The following is a 22,472-nucleotide window of genomic DNA, read 5'->3' as shown; positions in this document are numbered from 1 at the left end:
TAACACTGAATTAAACTCACTTTTGCATAAATCATGTATCCACTCACGTAAAGCACTGGTTCATACATACAAGTTTTAGTCTTGTTATGAGTGGATACATTGAAATTATTTCTTAATGGACTGCAGGAGAACCTCTGTTCTTTTGGGTATGCAGGCAGCACTTTGGTTGTCACGGGATGACTTTAGCAGCACTCGCAGTAGAGCCCACAGCATGCTCATCTGCAATACCCCACTGTGTATTTTCAGGTGCTAATTCTCTGGCCAGCCTTCACAAAGAAACTTGATGAAAAGTGTATCCAGATTTTACAAAGTTTTGGGACTTAGAAATTGTTATTTCTGAAATACATTTAAATCCGAGAACAATTTTTAAATACCTTACATAAAAAGCAATAATGAATGTTCATGTTCTTCCTCCTAATTGTGTTTCCCTAATCATGGCTCCTCAACTGCAGTCTTCCAGAACAGAGTTTGCAGAAGAGGTAAGGATTTGGTACCTAACGTAAAATCTGTGAAAACTGTGAATATTCATCGTCTCAGAAAATCAGCACATGATTCTCCCATGCTGAACACCCAAAATTATTAGATTTGAAAATACCTTCCTTCCCGTGTCTATGTTTCCAGTTCACAACAGTTAACTCAGGACAATACTTCCTCATATAACTGAAATTTAGAAAATATGTGCTGTGTGAAGTTTGGGTACCGTACAGATAAGGATGCTTTTCTTTAACTGCCGTCTAACTTGTGATATCTAACATGATCTTGTACAATTAATAAATTTGCACAGCATGATTAAATAGCATAATTTAATTATGCCAGCATATATCTTAACTTCTAAGAGTTGAATTTTACAAGCTTGTTGCTAATGCTACCACTAAAAAAGAGCCTTCAGTCTTACAAAAAGGAGAGTGCCACAGATACAATGTAATGCTTGCAGACAATAGCAAGCAATCAAAAGCTGAACATTACAGCTCACCCCCCCCAGCAAACAGAAGAGAGTTAAACCAGCAAAATGGAAAAATAAAGGGTTTTAGGTTGAAAATAGAGAAAGTTTAAATGGTGTTTAAAATGTCTCGAAAGAGTTAATAAAACTAATTAAAAACCAGAGAAAATTATTAAGGCTTAATGAAAAGGTTGTAAGCACTGGAAATGAAACAGGCAAACACTTGATTTGAAAACAGGAAAAGGAATTATTTTGATATGAGTTTTGAGTAATCTGAACAATGGAGAAATAAATGTCTTTTTCCCAGAAAACTAGGTCTCTGTAGATACTTATACTGTATACTCTAAATGGATCATTTTTTTAGCTTTAATAAAACAGAAATATTGATGCAGAGACATTTCTGGAGAACCTCCTTCACATGCATAGGTTTTATGTAACACCTTTCACATTCACATGCTTTTAATTTTTCAGTGAAATGCTGTAGAAGCATGCATCCTCGACATAACATTTTCCCTGGTTAATTTTCCTATGTCACTTAGGCACTTCTAGAAAACCTGCCCCCAATACTTTTTAAATTTGACATTTAAATTTTCAGAGATGAAACATAAGATTCTATTCCACTTTGACAGGAACAAAGTTGGATCAGCTATATTTAGCAGCAGGTACTAGAGGGTCCTAAAGTCTGGCCAGTATTAAGGAACATATTCACAGCAGCAATCTGTAGTCATATTTAAAGTTGATACCATACATGTTTTGAAACAAGACACTTAAGGTGCAGTTTATCTGAACCAGTCTCACTAGGTTTCCGTTATAATGGAGTCTTGGATACTATTTTTCCCATCCTAATGTAGAAATCTAAAATGAGGTAAATGACTTGCCTGCTTCTCTCAGTATGAAAGGGGGATCTAAAATGACGAGCTCAGCTCTTTGTAGATGCAGTATTAGCCTATTTCAGAATATCCTTACTGCATCTTAAAAAAAAATAATGTCACCATAATATTGCTCACCACTTGAAGGCAAGTGTACTGAATAACCTCTGCAGTGAATGGATGGAAGGCAGATTTCCAGAAAACATTCTGGGTGTTTATCACATTACAAACATTTTTGTATTTTGATGCTCTTTGGCTATATCTAGTGATATAGCCAAATGTGATAAGAATGTGACACAACACATCTGTGGAAAAGAACTGTTGGTGCTGAGGACTTGATAGTCACACTATATGATTTTCAGAGGTTTTACTTCAGACTTTTGGTCCCGTGAACATTAACAGTTGATCAGCTGGACTGCCTGCTGATGTAACTGCCTGATTATTACATAATTTTGGACAATTTTTTTTTTTTTTTAAGCTGTCCATGTGAAGACCACTGCCAAACTGAGAGCCTAAAATATTCATATTTTTTAAACGTAAGGCCAAGTAGATGTGATACGTTTTGAATATACATAGAATTAAGATATTTTGGAGTACCATAATTATGTAATCCTGATACCTACATACAATTTTACAAGATACAGAAATATGCACCATGACAATCTCTTATTCAGTATAGACTACAGAGTTAGCACTCTTATGTCTTTAGAACTTTCTGTTTTCTAATGAAGTGCCTCTATTCAAGACATATTTAAGCTTATTTCTGCAGAACTGAGGAACTGGACTTGACTTTTAATAAAAAAGTAGCCTAAGCCATATTTTTCCACAACCAAGGAAAAAAAGATATTTAAGAATTTGAAGTCAGTGGTTTTATACATGCACATGTAGAAATACATCTCTGGCTATCATCCAGGACTGAAGAAGTTTGTTCTGGAATTTACAAGGAGAACTGTAAAAGAATTTTCATTCACTTTTCAGAACAGAACCTCACTGTACCAGCTGTATATTTCCAGTGTTGCTATTTTCAGTTGGAAAGGAAAAAAAGGAGTACTTGAATAGCATGTAAAGGAGGATACAGGTATGAAAACTCTCTTGCAAAATAAGAACAGCTGTGTGGCATTTCCATAATTAAACAAACAAACATGTGGGATGAAATCAAACACAGATTTATCTCTGGCAGGAAACATACTCCAAATAACAGAAAAAAGAAATTAGAATTATAAATGTGTTTTATTTTGAGTGATGCAGCAATTATATTAGTAATTACTATACCAAATTTGGTATTCTTTCTGAGTGACAGTTAATTTTCTTATTGCCCTCCTATCCCTCACATACCTGAACTTCCTAAGAGAAAAGAAAAACAAATTGAAATAGCTAAATTTACAGTGAGCTATTTTTAAGATTTTCTGAACACAGATACCTTTTACAAAGGAAATAAAAAGCATGTACTTAAAAGTATTTTGTATGATATAATGGTACACATGCACATAAGGGAAAAATAGTAAGGAGATTATATAATAGCCCAAGGAGATACTAGTTATTTCTTTGGAATCTAGTAATTGTCTCCTAAAAGATCTCTTAAGAGCAATCTTTACTCACAGGATGGATACAGTTACTAAAAAGAAAATATTTTAAGTTGTTCAAATATGTAAAAATGGGTGGGTTCAGGAGCATTAAAAGATGAAAAACAGATTTCCAGAGGGAAGATGCAAGAAACTGCCAGAAGAAAATTCAAGTGTGAGTTTCTGTAGCACTGCACGTTAAACTAACCCACAGTTAATTTGGAGGGGGGGGAAGAGACACAGGCTTCAGGAATCAGATGTCCTTCTCCCCCACTCTTAGGAATTACAATAGGTAGCCTTCTGCCAAACAGCTTGCAGAACCATGGTAAATTGATAAAAAAGTTACACTTTTGCACCTAACTTTTTATGGTTTTACATGTTTTCTGATGTACGTCAGAACCATTCTCTCTTGTCTGTCAGTCCCATAGTCTTTCTTCCATGAAAACTGGAGACGGCTTTAAAACATATGCTGTTTCTGTCTCTGGGACAAGACTCATGAAACAGGCCCACATTTTCCTGCAAAATGGAAGGAAGCAGACTTTAGCTACTGGGCGTAAGAAGTGAGAAGAGAGGGAGTTGCGAGTGCTCTCTGAGCAGCAGATTGCTGTTTAGTCCTGACTCAGCGCAAGTCCCAAGGGTGTCTGCGCAATCAGGCACAGGCCATCTCTGACACGGAAAATATATGCGCTCAGAGCACGTGAGGACTTTAAGCTACTTTGTCTCCACAGTGATTTTACTTAGTTATTTCGAGTTTAAAACTTTTTGTTGCAGTTTTCCGCCAAGGCGACAGCAAAGCCAGCGGCGGGCGCCTCGCCGCGACAGCTGGAGCAGGCGGGCGGCCAGGGCCGGGCCCGGTCCCGGGGCGGCACCGCACCGCAGCTACACGGGGCCTTTTTCACTCGAGCAGGTGCTGGACGCGGTTTGTTCGTGGTCGGAAGCGCCCTCTGGCAGCCAGGGGCAGGCGGCCGCCTGCTCCCTCCGCACCTCCGCGGCGGGACGGGGACACCCCCACGTTCCGGGGAAACGGAAATCTCCTCAAACGAGACCCCGCGGACCGAAACACCCCGCACAGGGCTTGGCCTCCCCGGCGCCCGCGGAGCCGCACAAGGGGCCGGAGATGCGGCCTATGCGGCCGTGCCCCGCCGGTTCGCTGCCCGCCCGCCGGCCACGACTCCATTTCGGGCCGCGCGGTGGCTCGGCCTCATCTCCCCAAGCGGGAGGGCAGCGCGCATGCGTGGAAAGCGACCCGTCACCAATGGAGGAGCAACGCGTGCGCGGGAGCCCAGTGGGACATGCGCCATGCGGCCTCGGGCCGGCCCGCTGCGGGGAATTGAGGCCGCCCGTGCTTGCCGTAGAGTGGGCTGTACCAAGCCCCGCTCCTCAGGCGGGGGGGGGTGGGATCGGAAAGTGACGGTGCGCCGGGACCCGTCGGCCCCCGCCCATCCTGTCGCCGGCGGGGAGAGCCGGGGGGCGGCGGCGCGCGGCGCGCAGCGCGGCGGGTGAGGAAGCGGCGCGGCGGCAGCGCGGAGGGCGCGGGGCTGCGCCGCACCCGTCCCCGGCAGTGGCGGCGCCGGCGGAGGGGCGGGGCGCGGGGGGCGAGCGGCTTGGGTAATGGCAGCGCTGTGAGGACGGAGCGGGGCAGGGACCGCGGCCGCAGGGCAGGGAGCGAGGGAGGCCGGCGGGTGGGCGTCGCTGACTCGGGCCCCTTGCCGCCAGGTAACCCCCCTCGCCCGGCCCGGCCGGGAGCGCCGCCGGGCTGAGGGGAGGGAGCCCCGCGCTCGAGGGGGAGGCGGCGGTCCCCGTCCCCGCGCGCTGTGGGCGGCCGGGCCGGGCCGGGCCGGGTGCGTGTGAGGGCGCCGAGGCCCTGCCTCCCCGCCCAGGCGGGAGCGCCTCCGGCCCCCCGCCCGCCGCACCGCGGGGTCGTCCCCGCCGGGGTCTGCCGCTCCGCCGGGCCCGCCGCTGCGCCGGGCCCGCCCCGAGCAGCAGTCCCTCGGCGGTGTTCGTGTGGTAGCGCCCTCCCCCCGCGGGGGGCCGGCGGGCGGGCGCGGGCCGGGTCCTGCCCTTGCCTGGCGGGGAGGGTGTGGTGCGGCTTCTCCGGCGGGGCCGGTCATCTCCTCCGTCTGTTCTCAGCCAGTTTCGCTTTTGTTTTGGTGGGGAGGGAAGGTGGGGAGCGCGCGTCCCCTGCCCGCGGCCTGCCGGAGGGGGCCGTGGGGAGCGGGGTCCTGCCGCTGCTGCCGGGCGGGGCGGCGGTATCGGGGGCACGGGGAGGGGGGGTGGCAGGCACCGCTGTTTACATGTTTGACGCGGGTACTCCTGCCCTTGGCTGTTCACCCACTACTAGCTTGTAATATTATTTTTCGAGGGGGTTAAAAGGTTGGAAGTTTGGGGAACGTTTTGACGCTGGCCCAAACCCTACATTTATTTGTGTGAACAAATATTCAGTATGACAGCGGTATGCTTTAAAGAATGAGGCGGTGGAAGCAACATCCTTTCATTATCCTTACGTGTAAATATGTTTCAACAACATCTGCTTACCTTAGGGCTTGTCAAACAGGTACGGTTTCCCACCCCCTGAATCGTGTAAACCCTAGGGTAGCTATTCTGCTCTGCTAGAATTTTTACCATGGAGGTTACTTGCATGCGTACGGGACATTTAATACTCTAAGCTGGTGAGCTTGCGCACTGCAGACACGAAAGCACAGCAAAGCCCCAAAACCCTAGTGTCTTACAGAAGAAGTTATACTGCATTTGTTAACGTGTCTATCAAACAAGTTTAAATTCATATTCACATGAAAGCTGTAAGAAAATGCCAAGTAACAGTCAGCTTGGTCTTAAACTATGTAACCCCAGAATATCTTTATGAGTATATGGATGCGTAATGTTTTACATATTATTAGGTTTTGGTGATACTGACAACACAGTGTTACTGAATCTGTGTGATGTATTGTGGGGAGGACTTCTTCACCCTTCCTTTCTCCCCTCAGTTTTGCTTATCTGTGAAGGATTTTTTTTTTTTTACCTTGGAGGTACCAAGTGTGTTTCAGAGAGATCAACCTATAATGTAACACTCAGCTAAGTATAACTTCATTACCACAAGAATTTCTTAGGGTTCTTAAAATTTTTGTGGACCATGATGATTTTTTTCTTGGGGTCAGCTGAAAATACTCTTGTGTTTTCCAGAAGGATAATAATATTAGAGCTTTTAGAAGACTACCGTTTTGTTTTGTTTCCTCCTGGAAGTGAGCTCTACTGTTGTTTACTTCTACTGAGGTTCATGTTTCTTTGAAACATACATCAGTTTGTGTTTTTCAACTTACTTTCTTTGATGGATTTCTGTTTGTTTTGTCAGTTCTCACTGATTTTCTGTGTAGTAAGCTGCTACTGACATACATGGATTGAAGATTATTTTTATTTCCAAAAGTGTTAATAGCCATGTTGCAAATATAACAACTTAAATGTTTCTACTGAACTGAAAGGATTTATGGACCACTTACTGAGCTTTAATTCTTCTTATAAAAGTTTCCTGTTCATAAAACCTAGGATAATACTGCTTCCTTGATATTACGTAGTTGCTACCCAGTTTCTTTATGAAATCAAACCAAGTGTGGGTTGGGGTAATACACTGATTACATTTTAAATAGAAGCTGTTGTGTTGCAGGTAGAGGAGAACAACCCCCTGCAGTTCCTGAATTCACGGCTTGGTTATTTAGTCAGGGTGGCATTTTGCATGCATACAGTGTAAAAGTTGCATCAGATTTTTTTTTCTCTTAAATATAGAAGCTATATATCCTGCAGTTTGAGAGAACTAATCTGCCTGAGAAAAATTAAAAGCCAGTAGCGGTTAAGGTAGTAAGGTGGTTGCTAAACAGTTTTTTAGCATGACATTTGATTCTTTCCCTTATAGAGGTGTACCTCTTGTGCTAAAAGTCTCTTTGTTACTAGCTTTTTTTTTTCCTTCTGACCTTGAAAATTTGGGAAGACAAGTTAAGAGTCACTTGTCCATCTATTTAAAATGAAAATAGAAGTATTCTTTCCACTTTTTAGTCTTACAATGTCATGTTTCTGAGCAGGAACTAGACTGGCTTTGTGCATGGAATGTCACACATCAGGTCCTTTCTAGATTAGGTGCATAGGACAGAGACAAATAGAAACAAAGAGGAGGCCTTCATGATTGTGTCTCTTGGGACCTCTTTTTTAAAATTACTTTTTTCCCTAGTTTTATTTCTGTAATTTAATGTTTTTCTTTCAATAAATCTCTTAGTATTTTTGTTATGAAGTTACTAACGCAGCCTCTGTATTTTCAAGCCATGTCTTATTTGAAAGAATTCACTACTTGTCCTGTTGCACAGTGCAATAAGCTGCACAAGCTCTGCGTAATGCTCTGTGTTTAGATGTGTTTTCTTTTTGTCATCCTGATCAAAGCTTTCGGTTTTGTGGCTTTTTAAATATAACACCAAAAATGTCTCGTGAAAGCTTGAGGTGAACGTAGGCTACAAACTGGCAGTAGTAATTTCAGATACTCTGGTAATACGTTCAGTGTCTTCCTGCCCAAAATTATCTCGGATAAAGGTGAAACAGTCTTTGCATAAAGGCGAACAAACAAAAATTTAGAGGAAGGTTGTTTTCTTCATATGGCACAGTTAAATGGGCAGCTTGGTAAGGTGATGAACTTCATGAGCCGTGATGTTGTTAAATAAATTGGTGTTATGTTATAGGCTATGCATGCAACATTCATGTTCCATAATGTTAAAAATAAGGGCTTGTGAGCTTCATTTTGGAGGGTGGGGAAGCAGGGGTGGGTGTTCTTGGTGTTGCTGTATCATGGTGGTGCAACAGTGTACAAAGTTGAAATTGAAAGATTCAAAGAAAAGGTATATTTTTTTAAAATGATTGTGCAATGTTGTCTGACATGTTTAATTCTTCTACAGATTAACACTAAAGCCCCACAATGTCCTTGAAACCACGAGTAGTTGACTTTGATGAAACATGGAACAAACTTCTAACAACAATTAAAGCTGTTGTTATGTTGGATTATGTTGAAAGAGCAACGTGGAATGATCGCTTCTCGTATCCTTTAAGTGAAAGTCTAACTTAATGTGTTTGTATGATGTGTTTAGCACGGAGTAGGCCTGCGTTATATAGCAATTTCAGTGGTCTTGATCAGAAGCCTGTTGTAAGGTTGTATCTGTTATTAAGCCTGTGGGTCAGTGGATATGTTGAAAGGGATGGGAAATTCTGCATATTTGGGAAGTATTCTATGTGAAAATCAGCACGGTAATAAAAAGTAAACCTGTCTGAGTTTTCTCACTTTCAGTAGCTCTAATACTTAGCTTATGCTATAGCTGTTCACAAAAGTACATGCGTTGAATTTCCCCTATTGTGCTAATGAGTTTTTATCGTATGCTTAAGTGTGTGTGTAGCGGGGAAAACACCTAAGACAGAGAATGCTCATCTTTAAATTTGGGGGTGTGGGGGGTGGTGAGGTGGTTCTGTTTAAAGATGTCTCCCTCTTCTTTGCACTTCTAAGTGTACTGATGACTACCATATTAGACATTTCCATAGCAAGGGTTCATAAAAAAGCCTTCTTCCTTTCCCTTCACTGTTATTGCCTCTCTATTCCTGACAGTTAAGCTATGCTTAAAAATAATTGCTCTTTCTAGCTGTGATCATATGGTCTTGCTGTTCAAGTCACAGCTGTACATATATATTGTAGTGAAAGGGTTGCATTTTACATGTAAAGTGGACTTGTAATTTTTTACCAGATTTAAGCTTCAGTGAACTTCTTTTAGAAGAAGTGTAACTGTTCTAACCACTTATACTCTGTCCTGTGTCTATGTATTCATTAGGCATTACAGTGTGGTGAACAATTAGAGAATTTTAGGAAGCTTTGCAGCTGTTCTGCAGCAATTTGACTGAGTTTGGTTTAATTATAGGGGGGAAGAATGGTTTAGACTTATTTATCGATTTGTTAATTCTTCTGGGTGAAAAACCAATCTCCTGAGAAGATGGTTACACATAGATTTTTACAACGTAAGCTTATTCTGTGTGGAGGAGCTAGACTCTGAAGTATCTCCTCTTTCTGAATGTGTTACCATTTTTCAGAATTGCTTTCCCATGTGCCTGTGTTTTGAGCATGTGCATGCGTATAAATACATAAAAGAAAAACTTAGTTGCTCATATTCCTTGTGGAGCCTTGTTCTATGGTGCAATAATCTTTAAGGAGCTCTTTCATTTTAAAAATTTGTAATTAATTTCTGGGGGCATGACTCTTCACCTTGTCTTGGAGTCAAGTTCAAATTACTCCAAAATTTACAGAATTTTTGAATTAATTAGTTATGCACTTATGTGCTGACAAATCGTGCTGTAGTCATTCTTTCTAAACAGTTTTTAAGAACTGCATATTTCAGTCTTCAACAAGTGGTTAACTTCTGTAGCTTAAAACTCTAAACATTTAAACAAAGGCACCTAAAATAGATTTAAATCTAAATAATAATTGAATGAGATGTTGGATTGATTCCTCTTGTCACACTGTTTCACTTAGAACTTCTTATGTGGAAGCCTTGTACACAAGTCTGCTGTTGATCTTCTTTTGGGATTTACTCCAGTTGATTGAACATCAGAAAGGGAACACTTATGAATAGCAGACTCAGGAAGCAGTCTTGGAAGAATCATTTGGCGTGTAATTCTTAAGAACTTACTATCATCTCTTCATTATGTTCCTTGGAAAGTGGCACTATTAGTGCCTAATTTGGCACAGACAAGAGCCTTTTGGCTTTTTCTCTATGGCTGAATGGCCTGAGGAGCTTGTGTGACTTGTAACTTCTAGCTTAAATGTTGATTGTTTAGTACTTCTGCTACCGTTAACCAAACTGTATGTTTTAACACAAACTGCTTACTGAGTATTCAACAACTTGATGAAACTGGTAGTTCTATACAGCTGGTGTGAAAGCTTTTTCCAGGTTTTAAATATATAAAGAAAACTAAAATATTAATGATATATTTTAGGAAGATGTGGCATTTAAAAAACACATCTTCTTGTTGTTTGTTAGTTTTTTTTATTCTTTGTTAAATTCAATTTAATTGGAGTAATGTGTTTCTAAACATCTACAGGGAATTTAAAGGAAATGTCATATTAACTTTTTCTTGCTGCTTAATAAGCACAATAAAAAGTGACAAATTATTTGAACTATGTCTTAATGAAATTCATACAGGTTATTTAATTGATTATAGTACCACTTGATCTTTGTAGTCTCTCTATAGTTGAAACAATGTGGAAACAAAGGATAAGATACAGCAAAGAAGCATTATTTCAGTCTGCAGCAGTGTATTCTAAGAAGTGTTTGCTTTCTGTTGTGCTGCTTGTGACAGCTGACACCAAATAGTGCATGGAAGCTAACAGTATTTTAGGGGTGAGAGGCTTGTACTGTGCATATTCCACTTCTAGAACTGATTTTTGCCTCACTACTTCCCCAGAACTTGTTTGTTTTGAATATAATGTTTTCTTTGTAACTCTGATGGTAATTTTATTGTTAAGCATATGTTATCTTTAAATATAGCTTATCTCAAACTTGAAACGCTAGAACGGGAATGAGGTGGGAACCACAACTGTGTAAGAGTTAAAATCTTCTGGAAAAGATCACTTGAAAGACCATATGTCACTTTATTTAAACTGTGAGTCATCTTGAGCCACCTTTGGCCTTCAGATTTCCTTTCAGGTTCTCTGTAGAAAGAAATGTTTCTGGAGTAATTTCATTATCTGGTAAATGAGTGACAGTTATGTCTTTCTGTTTGAGATATTATTTACAATAATTTGGTTATTATAAATGCTTTGTATAACTTTTAAGGCTTTGCTTCTAACTGTTCAGTAGGCTAGAGAGTGCTCTTTAAGAGGCTGATCAAGCTTGATTAGAGAGCGGTAGTTCATCTGTACCTTGATAGCTACCTTTTAGCAGTAGAACTATTTTGGATGGGTAGAACATCAGGATCTTCCTGTTGTTGTCTTGGATTTTCCACCAACGAAGAATATAGGATGAACAGTACCCAGGGAGGAAGGTAGCCGTACTGCAAACAGAATTATTTTTAAAGTATGCAACATGGCCACCTGCTTTTTTCCATTTTTCTGCATGTTTGTTTTCCCTCCTCTAATTCCCCATTTTACAAGGATCCTATGAGGAACCAGAATCTTATAAACATGTATCTTTAACATAAGAACCAACCCAAAGAGCAGGAAGAGTAAATAAAGTTCATATGATGATGATTCTTTCTGAGTGTGAGTCCTCAAGTGCTGTATGAATTTTGATTCTGTTACAGAGGAAGACCAACAGTCACAGAAATTTTCCAAGAGCGCTACTTAGGTCTTCTGGAGAAGATCTATTAAAACCTGTCTGCTAATATGTGGTCTTAACTAGGTGCTTTTTTAACCCTGAGGACAATATTTGCGAGCTTTTATGGTCTTGGATACAGTATTTTCTTGTTGATGGTAATTTTTTTTTTGTTTGTTTGGAATTGCTTCAGTTTCCTGTGCTGGGTAATGTCCCTCAAATAGCAGCTACTTGGAGCACTTAAGTCACACAAGGATTTTAATGTTCTTGTTCTCAACACAGAGTGAAGGCCCCTAAGCAGCAGTTTGGCTTCAGCTTCCTTTGACCTTTTTCACCCTGCAAAACTATGTGCTGAACTGGAAGGACAGATGGCTTTCGCCATTAAAGATAAATTATTGAACAGTAAAGGCTTCTTCCTGATCTTCTAAGGGACAGCAGCACAGAAAAAATGTGCTTTAAGTTTATGGAATAAAATACGAGTGATGATTAATGATTAATCTCCCCTCAGAATTTTTTTGTTGTTGTTGTTGTTAAGAGATTCACAACGTTTTGAACACTACACTTAAATTTGGATTCTGGACTGAAAGATATAGTTAGATGAATAAACTAGTACAAACTGAGCAAGAATGTGAACTTTCTGTAGCAAAGCTACTCTGTAATGTGTTTTTGAGACTCCTGGTAGCTCTTTTTTGTAGAAATCCAGAGAAACTTAGTATGCAGGAAGTGGAATTTGGTGTTCATTTTTATCATTTGGTTGATACAGGAAAATTTGTGAGGTGCATGTGGAAGTGCTTCTGTGATTAAACTGTTAATGTAATTTCAGCAGGTATGCAAACCGAGTGTCATATGTCAAGGAAGAATACTGTATTCAGCTTTCTTCATTTGCAAGAAAATTTGACGGTTCTCTAGAATAAGGAAAGGCATGTTTGGAAGATGTGCATTTTCATGAAGGAGTACAGATACTATTTTCGTTCTTAAATAGGTTTATTACAACTAAAACTTGTTTACAACAGTCAGGTCATCTGGGCTCCTAACTGAAGCCTGGGGCACAGAGGCTAGATAAATTCAGAGATATTTGTTTCCTGCTTTCTTTAGATAAGCTGCCATTATTATTTTCTTGTGCTGTTGTGGTAAAGACTGCCTGTTTCCTCTAACTTCAAAGTAAGTACTCCTTGTAGCAGAGATCCATAACAGTTTTGGTGATTCAGATAGCGTAGTTGTCGATCTAAAGAGAAAAATCATGTCCCCTTTGTTTGTGAGTAGCTTACAAAGATTTCTAATTCTGGAATTTACTTTCTCAGAAGTATCTTATTTGCATAGTGAAGAGGCTTGCGATCTGAATGATATTGAGGATGCATTCAACTACGGACCTTCCTTAGACTAACAAAATTTGTTTAGGGGTGGGAGGGGAATGTGTAAAAAAACCCACTCGTTCTTTACAATCTGTTTAAGAAAACCTTTCATTCTTCACTACTAATTTAATAGTTTGTTTTGATATTTTATTGGTCATAACTTTGTAAGTTGGTGTAATGTAATGCTAGCTACTGTTACAAAGCAGTGAATATTGCCTGTTTTGTTTGTTGCAGTTTCCATTTAATGCTTCTTGCCATTCCAAGAAGTCTGATAAAGATGATCTATATGGATGAAATAGCTGTACTTGAGAATAGACCCTGATTAGGCTCTCCGAGATTCCAGTTGCCAAATAAAGGCTTTTTCCATTTAGTTGTCCTACATCGGTGTCTTCTCTGTTTTGAGCAGTACTTCTATATAAAAAATGAAACATGTTTTTGGGAAAAACAGTGTGATGAAAGCTTGAGGCTGTTCTGTAGACTAAGCAGGTGGCTTGTCAACTGTCCTTATATCTTCTACCTCCTTTTACACAGGCATGTGCTTTTTCAAGGTAGACTAGAGAAAAGCTGATCTTTTGTCTTCTCTTAATAAAGAACTTACCTTAAAAAGTAATCTATACTAAATCATTATTTCTAGCATGGCTGGTTTTGTAAAACGACTAGACTTAGTGGATAAGCACAATGCTTTTAAATAATTTTTGCAGAACTAGTTTACCCACAGTTGTTCACCCAAAGCTTGATTTAATCCTTGCTTGACTTATCTGAAAGCAAAGTTCTTAATCATAAATTCTATTCTGACAAATTATCAAGTGACTTTTTTTAAACTTGGTATAAACCTTACAAACAAAAGGTGTAGCTCTGCAAGGTACTTCAGGGACAAAACCACCTTAAGGGGTTTAACTGTTTGCTGCTGCCCATTTAAGTGAGCAAGTATAACTGTTTTGTGTGGCTGTGATCTAAACAGGATTACTGAAATGATAATAATGGTTAAAAATAAAACAAAGTTTTTGCATCCACACCACTATTGTGATGACTTAATTTCCAGTGTCCCACAAAATTGTTTTATCTGTGTAGTTGCGGGGAATATGCAAGGGCAGTAAATTGTTTTGGACTTGGGGAGGAAAACTTGAAGTTGGCTTCACTTCATGTTTGCTTTCCTCCGTACTTGGCGAATCACATTCTTAACCTAATTAGTGCTTCTTTCCATTATCCGAAAAGAGTCTCAATTGCACTTTGGCTGCAGATACAGAGGAAGAATTTTGGATGAAATTTCACTTTGAGATAATCATATTTGCCATCTATGAATAATATAAGTGGTAGAAGCCCTGCCAGCCTGGGGCTACCAGAAGTTCCAGGATCTTAGCTCTAACATTCCCTCACCTTCCACTACTTAAAATTTATTATTGACACTGAAAACTTAGATTCTTCACAAACCAGGACTTACACTAATTTCAGAAAATGACTCATTTTATCTTTTGTGCTTAACTGAAAAAAAAATCTAAAATGTGTGTGAGAGGAAAAAAACTTCTATAAATCTTAAATTTTGTTGATAAGTTTTCACACTAAGTAGATACAAACCTTGACTCTGAGCCCAGAGACATTTATGCTTTGTGTGTGGCCTATCCTGAACCTCTTGGAGAGAGACTTTATACTGAGACTAAAATTTTTTTGGAAAATCACGTACGCCATTTGCACAAGGTAACCTATAGAGTTACTGATGTACATGTAGGTATTCTTTGTCCTTTTTTGACTTTAGGGAGGGGTTTTGTTTGTTTTGTGTGTATGAAGGTATGCAGATTTTATGAGGCTAAATCACAGATGACAGAGTTCCAGAGATAGAATATATATCTACCTGATATATGCAACACATATATGATGCAACACTATGTAGACAGATTATAGATGTCTGTCTATATGCAACACAAAAGAAAGAACTTTCTTTTTTAAGCCAACACTTATGATTTATATAAAATATTCATTGTTGGCTTGAAAATTATGTTCTTTTCTGTTGAATTATAATCAAACAAGTTACAGAAATGTCTTCGTTTTCCAAATGTGCTATAGTTTGTCATTAGTCTTCTGTTACAGTGTAAAAGTGTCTACTCTGGTGTCTTGCAAACTGATTGTATATATTCTACTAAAGAAAACTTGTGAAATATGTGGGAAATAAAATAACAAAAATGCTTGAGAGGGGAGGAAGTAATGACAAATTATTTATTATGGCAAATAACAATACTTGTATACCTATATAGCTGTGAATTAACTTCTGCCTCATCAGCTAAGACACTTAATTTCAACAGAATCATGATTCATCATGTTGAATATAAGGATGGATGAGCAGTGTCTCCTTGTATTTCAGTAAAAAGAGAAGTAGATTTAAATAATATGTCCACCTGTCTTTGGTGTCTGTATAGGGAATGAAGAATTGCAAATTCTGGACAGTACTGCTAAATGGCTTGATGCTATTTTTTTGAGCTTAGGTACCTGTGTATTTGACAAGATAGGCTGGGTATCTTAATGGGTAGTTCCACTGGTTGCAGAGAGGATACCTCTGACACTTTGGTAGACTAAATCAGTTCACTAAACTGTCAGACAGCTTGGCCAAAAAAGTTCTTCATTTATTTAGTGAGCAGAACGAGCTCACTTAGGATGATCAGGCAGGTGCCAGCACAGTAGAAGCTGTGGGCAGCAGTGGAAAGCATACATCCGTTTTTGAAATTCGCTATCCACCATTTGTCTTGGAAATAATATTGGAAAACCTTCGCAAAATTCATACTGCAGAGGAGAGCACTCTTGATTCTATTTTGTCTACTAGCTTTCCTCTTTTACATTATTTTTGCATAGGCTTCTTTGCTGCTTGAGCCAGAGTTTGAAATTACATACTCTAGAGAGAATTATAGTTGAATTCCTAGGATCTCAGCTTCCTTCACAACTCATACTAATTTGTTTAAATTGTTGAACTTATTCCTTTGACGTATGAATATATTTTGAGAAGTTAAGTACATCAGCAACTTCTTAGGCGGTGATTCACATAAATTCCAAAAGATTTGGGCCTAGATTTACAAACTTAAGACGTGTTTAAGTTTGCGCGTATCTGTGCTTTATTAAACTTGTTTTATTCCAGGATTCTTGGTAAGTATAAGGGCTTGTCTAACCAGTAAGGCATACTGATTTTAAGTGGTTATAGTTAGGCAACTCCTCCAGTGTGCATGTGGCTGCATGAATTTAAAATTGATCTGTGTCAGTGAGGGAATAGTTATGTGAGTTATCCCACCAGTACGATGTGAGAATATGAACCATGCTTATTCAAGCAAGTACTTCTGTAAAGATGAATAGAAAATAATACATTACAGAGATTGTTCTTTTAAAATGCAAAATAAAACAACTTCAGGTGTTGTAGCTGGCTTACCAAAACTTTGTCGTATGAAGATTTGCTAGTTTTCTGGTCATTGCAACAATGTTATTTTTAGACTGGTTAAAGCTTAGGTGTGGTCTTAATTTTGAATCTGTGATTGTTATTCCAAAATAATAATCCTGTTACAACTTTGTATATATGTATGCGATGTTCGTACTAATTTTAGCGAGCTGTGTGTGTGTGTCTTCCTTCACAGAGAGTTCTGGAAGCTGAAGAACAAGTACTGGTTATGTATCACAGATACTGGGAAGAGTATAGCAAAGGGGCAGACTATATGGACTGTTTATACAGGTAAGCTTTGCAAATGAGTTGTTAAACTTTTGAAATTATTACAGCGATCTGCAGCTTAAGTCCAAGAATGTTGCTTAAAGAGAGCAATAGCTGAATATGCCCCAGATCGGTTTTGGAGAGAATATAGTTATGGTAGCAGAACATGAGAAAAAAGGAATAATGCTCCAACAGGTTTTTCTGTGTGCTGCTCCTTACCACTGAAGTAATTATACAAGGTGATTCCTACTATTCTTTCATTACTAATATATTCTACCTCTGTTGTTTCTCATGTTGCAGTGCCAAATATGTTGGTGCTAATCAACCCTGCAGTGAAGTAGCTCATAATCCTAGGTGTTCTTCTACAAGGATGGCATTGGTACTGAAGTGTTGAGTTGAACCAGCATAGTTTGTTTCAAAGCTTAGCCATGTACCTTAGCAAAAACACAGCTCTCCCTTCTACAAGAACTTTTCAGACAAGGCTATATGCTCTTTGGGTCCTTTCTTTTCAGGTGAATGTTTGAACTGCAGGGGTTGGAGAGGGAGTGAAAATTTCTCCTTGTTTCTTTTCTGAGAACTTCAGAAACTAATAGACTGTATACAGGCAATCAATTTTGCAGGTTTTTTCAGTAGATAACAGTCAAGTCTACAAATAAAACCACAACGAACCCCTGTTACTTTTGTACTTCTACTGTTTCCTGAATTGCGAGTGTGTTTTGTTGCTACTAGTGATACATTAAGCATATAAAACTCACCCATTCATGAGCTCCTAGAATTATAACTCTATTGAGATGGCTTTGGATTTACTAGGATTTGGATTTTAATTCCACTCTGACTTTAGGTTGAACGTTCTAGTGTCCATTATGCATGTGACACCCAGCAGGTAAATATAACTTATGAGGCACTACTAATATTGTACTTATTTGATGATATGATGTGACGATTTACAAAGGATTTCAAGACCTTTACTATTATGTTAAGAGATGTATGTATGATCTTGTAGAATCTATTAATTATTGCTAGCAAACTGGGATCAAATGTGATGGAGTCTGTGCTGGCCTTGCAAACTTTAGTTCTATAAAGTGTCACTGACTTAACTGGAGACCTGGGGGGGGGGATCCTATTTAATGTGTATGAATCTCACTAATTCTGCTTTGTGTAACAGTTTTTCTGAGTGCTCAAGTGCTTCTGGTCCTAAACCAACAAGTTAAAATACTTCTCCAGCAGTGTGAACCTGATTTTTTGTTTTATTTTTAAACAAGCTAGGGCATTTTTTTCCAGAAGGTTATTATGCGCACAAACCGACCTGTACATATATATAAGCTCAGTAGAGTGATATTCACATATCAGTGAAGCCAGGTTCTCAAACTCTGAAGTTATTTATTTCATGCCACCTCTGCCCATTCTAACTCTTCTTCTTGCTTTGCATATGATGTTTTGGTCCAGAAAATGTACTTGTTAGGTGTTCTGTTGGAAATAATTTTACCTCAAAGTTATATCTTCTTTCTTTGTGTCGAAATTCAGAGTTTTGTCATATACTATCTTTTAAAAGTCTCTAAAGGGTATGACTTTTCTCTTCAGTAATAAAAAAAGTACATTGTAATGGGAACTAAAAGACCCTTTCACATGAAGGCAAGAAATAATTCAGTGCTTGATTAGTAGAGTCATAACGACTTTCATGCACTGGAAACACTTCATTAAGTTGTTATGTCACTTTTTTTTTTTGAGAGAAAGTTTTGGCTGAAAGTACTTCTGAAGACCATAAGGAGATAATCTGGTTTTTATAAAGCAGTCGGAGTTCTTTTCTTACTTGCACACCTGCTCTCAAAAAAGTACCATAAATTAGTCGACTCTGTTGTATCCCAGAATCTGATTTGTATAGTTCTTCCAGCAGTGAAAACTGATTAATTTTTACAGCTAGTAATCTTAATGTTAGTTTTAAATAGATTCCTTTAAAATTTAAATAGGCTCACATCTCTGCTTCTTAAACCTTTTACCCTGATAGGTAATATTTGAAATACTACTAAAATGTAAGACACTTTACTTTTGAGCAAAATTTATAAAATGTGAGACCAATCATGTGACTGGAAATGCAGTCAAATGTTTTCTTTCTTTGGTGTTGGTTTTGGATTGTTTTTCTCACCTACCCCCTGGGTCCGTTTTGCTAGGAGAACAAATTTGGATTCAGTTTGAAGACTAAAATCCCATAAATGCTTGACTAAACCAAGATGATAAAACTGGTGGAATCAGGAACACTTGATGTTAAAGAAACTTCTTCAGTTGTTTTTGTTAGTTCTGATGATAAACATAATAGATAAAAATAATGCTGGACTTTGGGGCTTATCAGTGTCTTGGTGTTTTCACAGGTAATCGTACTTGTAAAAAATCTGTTTTGTGTACCTTTATTTCAAGTAACCAGAGGGTTTTCTTATCCAGCAAATTGAAATTAATTTAAATGATTTTAAAAAAAAAAAGCTGAAGTTTTAAGATCTCATAATAAAATCCTGAAAACTAAACACACATAGTGCAGCTTTTGCTTTGTTCAGTTTTGTCTTTTTTTAAAACACTTGTAATAATACTAGCATACTAATGTATAGTAATTTTTAGTTCTTTAGGCTAATCTTAGTTCTCTTTCTTTTTGTAATTTTATGTGAGACATCTTCTTTCCCATTCAGGATTAAACTTTAGCCAGTTTTGTTGTGATAGGAGTAATTTGTATTCTGATTCTAAGCATAGTATCACAGTAACCTGTAACACAATTCAAACTGATATTAGTTCCAGTCGCCTTCTCAATTTTTAAGCTTTAAGAAGCTGCTGCTCCTAATCTTGCTTACTAATTATGTAACTTAATAAATATGGGGAAGATTTAAACAAACAAGAAGTTCAAATGTTGATGGGAACCTAACATTAATGATATTTTTCTATTGAAACTTCTTCCGCTGAAGGAACTGCCTTCATTTTAGGCTATAGCATTTGGTAGCCCTGGGAGGTTTACTTCCACATCAGATACTTATTTTTGGTGTCATCATTTTGATATGGTTCTTGGATTCATAAAATTTTAGTGTCTGCAGTGCTTTGTCATAATGAAATGGCTTTCATTTATTAGCTAATCCTCAAATTGTGGTAGATGACTTCAACCCTATTTTACAAATCCGTAAACCAGTGAATACTTTATCTGTGCTTACAAGTGAATCAGAACAGATACTGGATTATGAAAATTTCCAATGTTGAGCACTTGTATGTGTACACTGCTAGACATGTTAAAGCATTCTCTTTGTATAAAGCACAGTCGTTCAGCTGCTTTTAGTATAGCTCTTGTGAAGTCACCATTGCATGTTTTCATTGGAATGTTTTTTTTAAAAAAAAAAGGTGTGAACAAACTTCTGAAGGTCATCCATTTCAACGTTATGCTCAGAGTGGGGCTAGCTTCAAAGTTAAACCAGGTTAAGGTTTTGTTGAGTCAAATTCTGAGCTCCTTCAAGGACAGAGATTTTTGCCACCTTTCAGCAAGCTGTTTTAGTGCTTGATTACTCACAGGAAAACTTTTTAGAATGAATGTCTGTCTGGAATTTGTCATGCTGCAATTTGTGTCCATTGCTTCTTGTGTTTGTGCTCCTCCGAGAAGAGCTTATCCTCTTCTCATGTATGTCTCATGCTCTGCACCCTAGCTATTTCAGTGGGCTTTCTCTGTGCTCTTCCATTTGTCCAGATTTGTTGTATTTGGGTACTCAAAACTGGTTGTAAAATTCCAGGTATGTCCTCATAAGTGCTGAGGGAACAAGAACCTCCCTCAGCTTGCTGATACATTCTTGCTAATGCAGCCACGGAGGTGGTTGGTTTGCTGTTGGCTCCACAAGACAAACGTCTGACTTAGTATCCACCCATGAGGAAAACTGTTCATAACTGGTCCCCGGATAGATTTAGCACCGCTGACCATATGAATGCACGTGAAAATTACTGAAAACATTAATACAACTGCTAATTCCTATTATACAGTAATGTACCCGTTTATAACTTTGTCATATGGTTGCATATGCATTCTGTAGCTTGCAAAGCAATTTAATTATGCAAGTGGTAGGTTGAAGAAAATATTGAAAAACTAACTGTAATAATTATTCCTAGCTAATTAGTTACATTTTCTTAATTGCCTTCTATACGTCAGAAGAGTGAATGATATTGCCGCATAGGATCTTTATCCATTTCTCTGTCCATGAGCACTTGCAGTGACCTGTGAAAATCGTTAGCAGGGCAGTGCAAATTTCTGAAAGCAATTTCCTCAGCACTTGGTCAGGTTTATACAGTTCTAGCAAAACTGTATACTCTTCTGCTAGGCTCGCGTGCCATTTTGGGGATCAGTATAGCAGTCTGACTACGTGTGTAGAAGGGGGGCAGGGGCAGGGGGAAAAAAAATGGTTACTTTAAAGTTTCCTCTTTATCTTTGGAGAGCTTTTAGAGGAGGAAAAAATCTGAATAGAGGGCGTCTACCCTTTTTGCTTAAAAAAGTATGGTACTTCCAGAAAGATATATAATCATGTATGTTGTTTTGTGGTGTCATATAATGGATGGACAAAGACTTAAAGGAGATAAATTCTATTGGGTTTATCATGGAGAACATAAGAAAATAACCAGGAGCTGACTTGAGACAGGGACGCTCTTAGGTTTATTACATTCAAGCTAAATTTCACATGCCTGTTTTGCCAACACTAATATTTGTTTCTTACCCAGGAGTATGTAATTCAAACTATGAAAACCAAATAAAACATTAAAAGGAAAAAATACACATCTAATCCTTCTGACAAGGCTTTGCAAAGTCTGTCTCCCCAAGGACACTGTGGGCTATTGAGGTGTGGAAACGTTGCTTTGGGAATGTGGTCACTGTGTCTAGAATAGTAATCTATGGTTAGTGTATTGCCCTTGGTTGATCTAAAAGTACCAAATTCATGAAAGTTACCAGGTAACCTGTCCCAATAATTAGTTACCCTTCTAATTGTTAAATTAGTTTTTGTAGTTTATTTTTTTTCCTAAGTTCCTTGTAAAAGAACTTACCCTTTTATTTTGCTGAATTACCAAGTCCTTTATATCTGAAAAATTTGCCCATAAAAATATTCATGTACCAGGCATTTTCCTGATATTGTTAATTTAGATGGAACACTGTCTTTCAGTATTCCACTGTAGAGCAGGTATTTGTTTTGAATGAGTTTTAACACTCTTCTAAATTCCAAACTTTTTAACCTCTTTCTGGTGTGGAAGCTTGGTGGGAGTGTTTTGAGGTTTGGATACCAAAAGGTATATTGCTTTGCTAATGCCATGAGTGGAAACAAACCTCAATTTTCTCATCTTGTTTGCCATTTTCCTCATCAGACAGTAAACTATAAGCCTGTACAGGTGCACTCTCAAGTAATTGGGCCTGAGCTGTGTGATCAGGTATTTAAAATTTTCACCTGAAAGTTTTATCTCAATAATAGCAAGAGTCTGTGGGTATAATTTCTGGTATTATCAATTCATGCCCAATCCTTGTCTCCACAGTAGGTTAGAGATGAACCTTATGGATTGTCTTCTGAAAGTAAGAAATACAGATGAAGTATTTGAAGTCATTAGTCAAGGTGAAAAATGGTCTGTGACTTCAGTGGAGAAGTTGATTTGAGATTATACTGTTTGCACATCCTTTGCAGTTATTTGCTTGTGCTTGCACTTGGTTCTGGAAGTTGATGGTAAAAGCAGGGGAAGGGGAGAGGAAATGTGGGCAAAT

General features: G+C 38.7%; 1 protein-coding gene across 9 annotated transcripts in view; it reads left to right on the top strand.

Annotated features, from left to right (window-relative positions):
* The first annotated feature begins 3,982 nt into the window (after positions 1 to 3,982).
* CUL2 (cullin 2) overlaps positions 3,983 to 22,472 on the top strand; it is a 55,093-nt gene continuing 36,603 nt past the window's right edge. For 3 of the 9 annotated variants that reach the window (XM_072854630.1, XM_072854621.1, XM_072854628.1), the window contains exons 1-4: positions 4,964 to 5,087; positions 8,300 to 8,438; positions 14,637 to 14,766; positions 16,653 to 16,747. In XM_072854630.1, the coding sequence (XP_072710731.1) occupies positions 8,320 to 8,438; positions 14,637 to 14,766; positions 16,653 to 16,747 (344 nt within the window). In that variant the 5' untranslated portion in view covers positions 4,964 to 5,087; positions 8,300 to 8,319. Of the gene's footprint in view, positions 4,069 to 4,128; positions 4,279 to 4,679; positions 4,871 to 4,963; positions 5,088 to 5,796; positions 5,926 to 8,299; positions 8,439 to 14,636; positions 14,767 to 16,652; positions 16,748 to 22,472 lie in introns of those variants that run through there. The other 6 variants (XM_072854626.1, XM_072854629.1, XM_072854623.1 and 3 more) reach the window with 5 other exon arrangements.

Source organism: Ciconia boyciana, chromosome 2, assembly GCF_034638445.1.
Source record: "Ciconia boyciana chromosome 2, ASM3463844v1, whole genome shotgun sequence".
Taxonomy (NCBI): Eukaryota; Metazoa; Chordata; class Aves; order Ciconiiformes; family Ciconiidae; genus Ciconia; species Ciconia boyciana.
The sequence above is the reverse complement of the archived record's forward strand: the minus strand, read 5'-3'. Positions and strand labels throughout refer to the sequence as shown.